This window comes from Limulus polyphemus, unplaced genomic scaffold (genome assembly GCF_000517525.1).
Source record: "Limulus polyphemus unplaced genomic scaffold, Limulus_polyphemus-2.1.2 Scaffold4067, whole genome shotgun sequence".
In the NCBI taxonomy this organism is placed as follows: Eukaryota; Metazoa; Arthropoda; class Merostomata; order Xiphosura; family Limulidae; genus Limulus; species Limulus polyphemus.
Genome location: NW_013669677.1, coordinates 75,123 through 80,286, shown reverse-complemented (window position 1 = coordinate 80,286; position 5,164 = coordinate 75,123). Strand labels below are relative to the sequence as shown.

The 5,164-nt window shown below is 32.8% G+C and overlaps 1 protein-coding gene and 1 long non-coding RNA gene across 2 annotated transcripts in view; one reads left to right on the top strand and one right to left on the bottom strand.

Annotated features, from left to right (window-relative positions):
- Positions 1 to 3,260, bottom strand: part of LOC106470533 — an 11,063-nt gene extending 7,803 nt beyond the window's left edge. Inside the window, exon 1 of the mRNA XM_013931092.2 lies at positions 3,084 to 3,260. Within this exon, the coding sequence (XP_013786546.2) occupies positions 3,084 to 3,133 (50 nt within the window). The 5' untranslated portion in view covers positions 3,134 to 3,260. The remainder of the gene's footprint in view (positions 1 to 3,083) is intronic.
- LOC111088585 overlaps positions 1 to 5,164 on the top strand; it is a 24,082-nt gene that overhangs the window by 4,961 nt on the left and 13,957 nt on the right. The window contains exon 2 of the long non-coding RNA XR_002613064.1: positions 993 to 1,003. This is a non-coding gene — a long non-coding RNA (uncharacterized LOC111088585). The remainder of the gene's footprint in view (positions 1 to 992; positions 1,004 to 5,164) is intronic.

Sequence of the window (5,164 nt, the reverse complement as noted above, 5' to 3'; positions counted from 1 at the left end):
TTGTTAGTGATTAAGAACAAGAATCAGTGATGAAATAACAATACAACCTTTAGTTGTTGTTGTTTGTTTGTTTTAGGAAAGTAAAATGGTTGGTTGTTGTTAAGCGCAAAGCTACATAATGGGCTATATGTGGTCTGCCCATCACTGGTATCGAAACCTGATATTTAGCGTTGTAAGCCTCTGAGACGCTGGTGAGCTAGGGAAATAAACACCTTGCTATCAGCATCCATTAATAGCTTAATCAACATTTTAACATTTAGTTTACGTTTAAACACCTTACTTGCTGTTGGTTTTAATATTATCAACAAGTATAAGACCTTTTTGATTTACTACTTTCTTTTTTAAAGATATCCTCATATTTCCTGTGGTTCCACTTTATCTGTCAATTTAAACTTAATCTTTGGAAAACCAGTTAGTTTGGTCTCTTTATTACCCTTTTTCCCTTGTTAGGCCTAACTTAAACAAAAAGCTGTTTGTTTTTTAATTTCCCAAATCTATCCTTCATCACCATTTAACTCATTATTCCAGTTCACTAACGATAAATCTTGTCTCATGGCCTGAATACATGAACCAACTCTCATTTATAAACAATTTACTCTTTGTTCTAGATAATGCCCGAAATTACCGGATTCATGAGTCCTCACGAACTTTCTAGATATTCAGAGACCGTATTCTATTATTACTTTTATGAACTTACTTGACCTTAACGCCCTCTAGCTAACACATTGAAAATGCAGTTTATAAGAATTAGTTTAAAATATTTCCTAACGTAAGTAGAGTTTAAATACCCCCTGGAGCTGATGATGACTACATTTCTCTGAAATCATAAATGTTACCACTCACGAGATGGCTTGCTAAAAATGGAAACAAAATGTTACTATTGGCGAATGCCCGCACGCACGTGCTCTCTTCCTATCATTGGCTAATACACTGACGCTCTAGGGGATTTTTGACCATGAAACTTAACTATTGCGCATGACCCAGAAAAGTAGAAATTGTGACAGTAGGTTTATCATTTGGTCACGTGAAGTTTTTGCACGAGAAAAATAAATTACAATAAAAGAGCGTTCAAAGAAGGTTTATAACACTGCAAAAAGCATTGATATCACATATCAAATCAGACAAATGCAGAACATTGTACAAGATTAATATCATAGCAATATCTTTTTGTAGTATCGAAGGGTATGACATCTACTTTATTGCATGATTTATAAATTTTCCAAGCATTTTACACTATTTATAACTTTTATTTATTACTGTCTCTTTAGTGCTGCTGGTAACGTGTAGATACTTTGAAACTAGCTCATTGTGCAGTATTTTGTACTTCCTGTTTCTAATGTCATGTAATTGTTCTTCTTCGACAATCAGATTCTGGAAATCCATATACCAGTATGTCATTCTATGGAATAAAATTAAAATAAACATCTAATTAAAGTCCAATCATCGAACATATTCGTCCTTTTAGGAGTGAGGGCGTTATGCTGTGACGGTCAATTCTATATTTTTCGTTGGTAAAGAGTAGCCTAAGAGATGGTGGTGGATGATTCTGACTAGCTGCTTTCCCTCTAGGCTATCATTTCTAATTTAAGAACGGCTAGCGCAGATAGCCCTCGAGTAGATTTGCGCAAAATTCAACAACAACAACAACAAAAAACGTAATTAAAGATAAAACGATAACCATTTTTGTAACAAGCATATTGAACTTTTTTTATAAACGGTAAACATTGTTAACTTCTACTGAGTACTGTATTACACATAAATATTGTTGTTATCTTCTACTGAGTACTGTATTACACAGAAATATTGTTGTTATCTACTACTGAGTACTGTATTACACAGAAATATTGTTGTTATCTACTACTGAGTACTGTATTACACAGAAATATTGTTGTTATCTACTACTGAGTACTGTATTAGATAGATAAATATTGTTGTTATCTACTACTGAGTACTGTATTAGATAGAAAAATATTGTTGTTAACTTCTACTGAGTACTGTACTAGACGGATAAATATTGTTGTTATCTACTACTGAGTACTGCATTAGATAGAAAAATATTGTTGTTAACTTCTACTGAGTACTGTACTAGACGGATAAATATTGTTGTTAGTTTCTACTGAGTACTGTACCGGACAACGATATTGCTATGATCTTCTAACAATTTTTTAAATTAAACTTTTATCCAGCTAGACTCTTGTAATTCCTGTGTTTAGAATATGCGTGGAAGTCACGATTTTTTATATTTCTAATTGTCTTCTTCTTATGTCTAGAACTCAGAGGTTTTGATTAAATGTACTTCTGTCCTATTCAGGAGATGATATACGTTAAAACATATATCTGTGTATATTTTTACGTCTGTTAATCATAGTTCATTGCCAAACTAATAGAGATTCATACTTATTGTTAACTAATGCAAAACGTATTGTATGTACTTCTGCAAGATTGAATCAAGTAAGTAACATATTTTTGCTCATGTGAGAAGTTTTCTTCCAATATTCTCAGCGTGGTAAGAACATATATGTGTCACCTCAGGTTTTAGAAATTGGAATCTTTCCAAGGTAGTGCACGAGGCGAGAACATTTTTAAACGCCTAGTTCGTTAAACCTTGCTATTAATAAAGTTACAAAAGTTTCCTGTTTGGAAAGATAATTATATTTTAGCTTAATGTGTACCTTAAAAAACTTAAATTGCCAGCATTCTACTTGGAGTTCATCTAGATCAATAAAATTAGTTCCTAAATCGAAACTCTTAACAATGCTGGGAAACTGATTAATTCTGCCGTTCAAACAAATGTAGTGCTGTATGTAACGTTTCAAAAAATATTCAAAAATACGAGTATGGCTTCATTAATATTAAGTCCTTAACCCTTACTGATATCCTTCAGTGACGGGTTCGTTTGAATTATTTTGTAAAAGTAATGCCAACCCCATAACGAATAACGATAATAAATTAATTAATTTCTTTTATAACTTTTATATAGGCTAAGTTCACTTTGACACAAGCTGTAAGCCTAAGTTTACAAATAATGTTTCAACATACATTCCCCTGTGGTGGTACTACACATAACTTACAAATAACTTTACTTGTAGAGTTCCACAGTTAATCGATCGAGTAACTGAATGGTAGTTCTCATTGCTTACACTGAACTGAATCACTCGCTACATACTTCACTTACAGACCATTTACAAATAACTTCACTAAATCACTGAGTCTCATGTTTGTAATAACATTCGTTTTCTACATACTCTCGGTTATTATATCATCATGAACGTTCTAGGTATTGATCATGATTAGTAGCTCCCTCTAGCAAGTAACTATATTATAACAATGAAAGCATAGCATTCAGTTGTATTCCAGCACGAAAACACACAAACGGTCTTCGTTGTACGCAATTGTAAGCATAACGCAGTTGCTGGGTTGATGTCGAGGACTGGGTTGTATAAAAAATGCCCTCAACTCTGGTCCAGTGCTCTGGGATTCTTCTGTCACTAAAGAAGAGTTAATCGTCTTTCATTGGCTTAATTTTATTTTAGTTTAAAATCAGTCCTAACCAATTTCTCTACTCGCTGCGAACACTTCTTGCTATAGGATAAATCCAGTTAGTACAGAAAACTAATCATGCATCCAAATACATTCCAAAATCTTTTTAATTTTAAAGCACTTTCATCCAAAAAAATCTTTTTATAAATTGACACGTTTTGTTTATTGTGATAATTGCAGAAAAGTTATTTTATGTAAATGAAAGTTTCAATTGTTATTATGTTCTTAAAAGTGTGCTTTAGGATAAAAGACACTAAGATGTGATTTATGGGCACAAAATAATATAGTATGTACTGACCCTTTTTCTTATTTTTGTAAACATTTAAAAGTCAATAACATTACAAAATATAAAATATCGTGGGTTGGACGAAGATTGAACTAATAGTTTCATTGTTAAGTTAAACATAAAGACAAAATGAGTAATGAATAAAAGCCAAGAAAAAAAAAGAGGAAAAAGGATACTGTTAGAATTTAAAAATCTGATCTTATTCGCCAACTGTCAAAATAAAAGGCTTTTATATATGCTTCTTAAGAGTATAAATATATATACCATGTTGTTGTTGGGCTTAAGATTCTTTTACAGTAGGTGTTTGTGACTTGCTAGCGATAAATTCAGCGATAGCTGAACAGCACACACTTCACTTGTTTTTAAAATAATCTATATATTCTGTAGATTCTTCTACAGTAGGTGTCTGTGACCTGTTAGCGATAAATTCAACGATAAATGCACAGCACACACACACTTCACTTGTTTTCATTATAATCTATATATTCTGTAGATTCTGCTACAGTAGGTGTCTGTCACCTGTTAGCGATAAATTCAACGATAAATGCACAGCACACACACTTCACTTGTTTTCAAAATAATCTATATATTCTGTAGATTCTTCTACAGTAGGTGTCTGTCACCTGTTAGCGATAAATTCAACGATAAATGCACAGCACACACACTTCACTTGTTTTCAAAATAATCTATATATTCTGTAGATTCTTCTACAGTAGGTGTCTGTCACCTGTTAGCGATAAATTCAACGATAAATGCACAGCACAGACACACTTCACTTGTTTTCAAAATAATCTATATATTCGGAGCAAGTTAAACGTATGTAGAACAAATTGTTCACACTATAGAGATTACAGGCATATCACAAACCCAACATATATGGTTCTCTTCTTCTTGTCAAAAGTCCACTTAGGCCTATTCAATTGCTTTAGAATTTCAGTTGACAAGCCGAACTATCTTCTCTATTACTATCGCACTAATATTCTGTGCATGATTCACTTACAACTGTGGCGCGAGTTACCATAATTGTTTGGTCTTCTTATCATCTGTTCCTTTTGTCAAAGTACACTCAGGCTGATTCAGTTACTTTAGAACCACACTTTGACGAAATAAATTCTTCTTATTATCACCTTTTCTATTGTTAGTCTTACTATAACATTTTAAACGTTAAACACATGTCAATAGTTAGGCCTATCAATTCTACGGTATTTAACTTCACGTCGAACTTTTCCTTGTCTGTAACTTTATTCTCTACTACTATTAATCGTCTGCCCGCCTTCTAGAAATCTCTATATTCTCGACGTCAGTATAATGCACTCGACATTCGATAGTCTCAACATC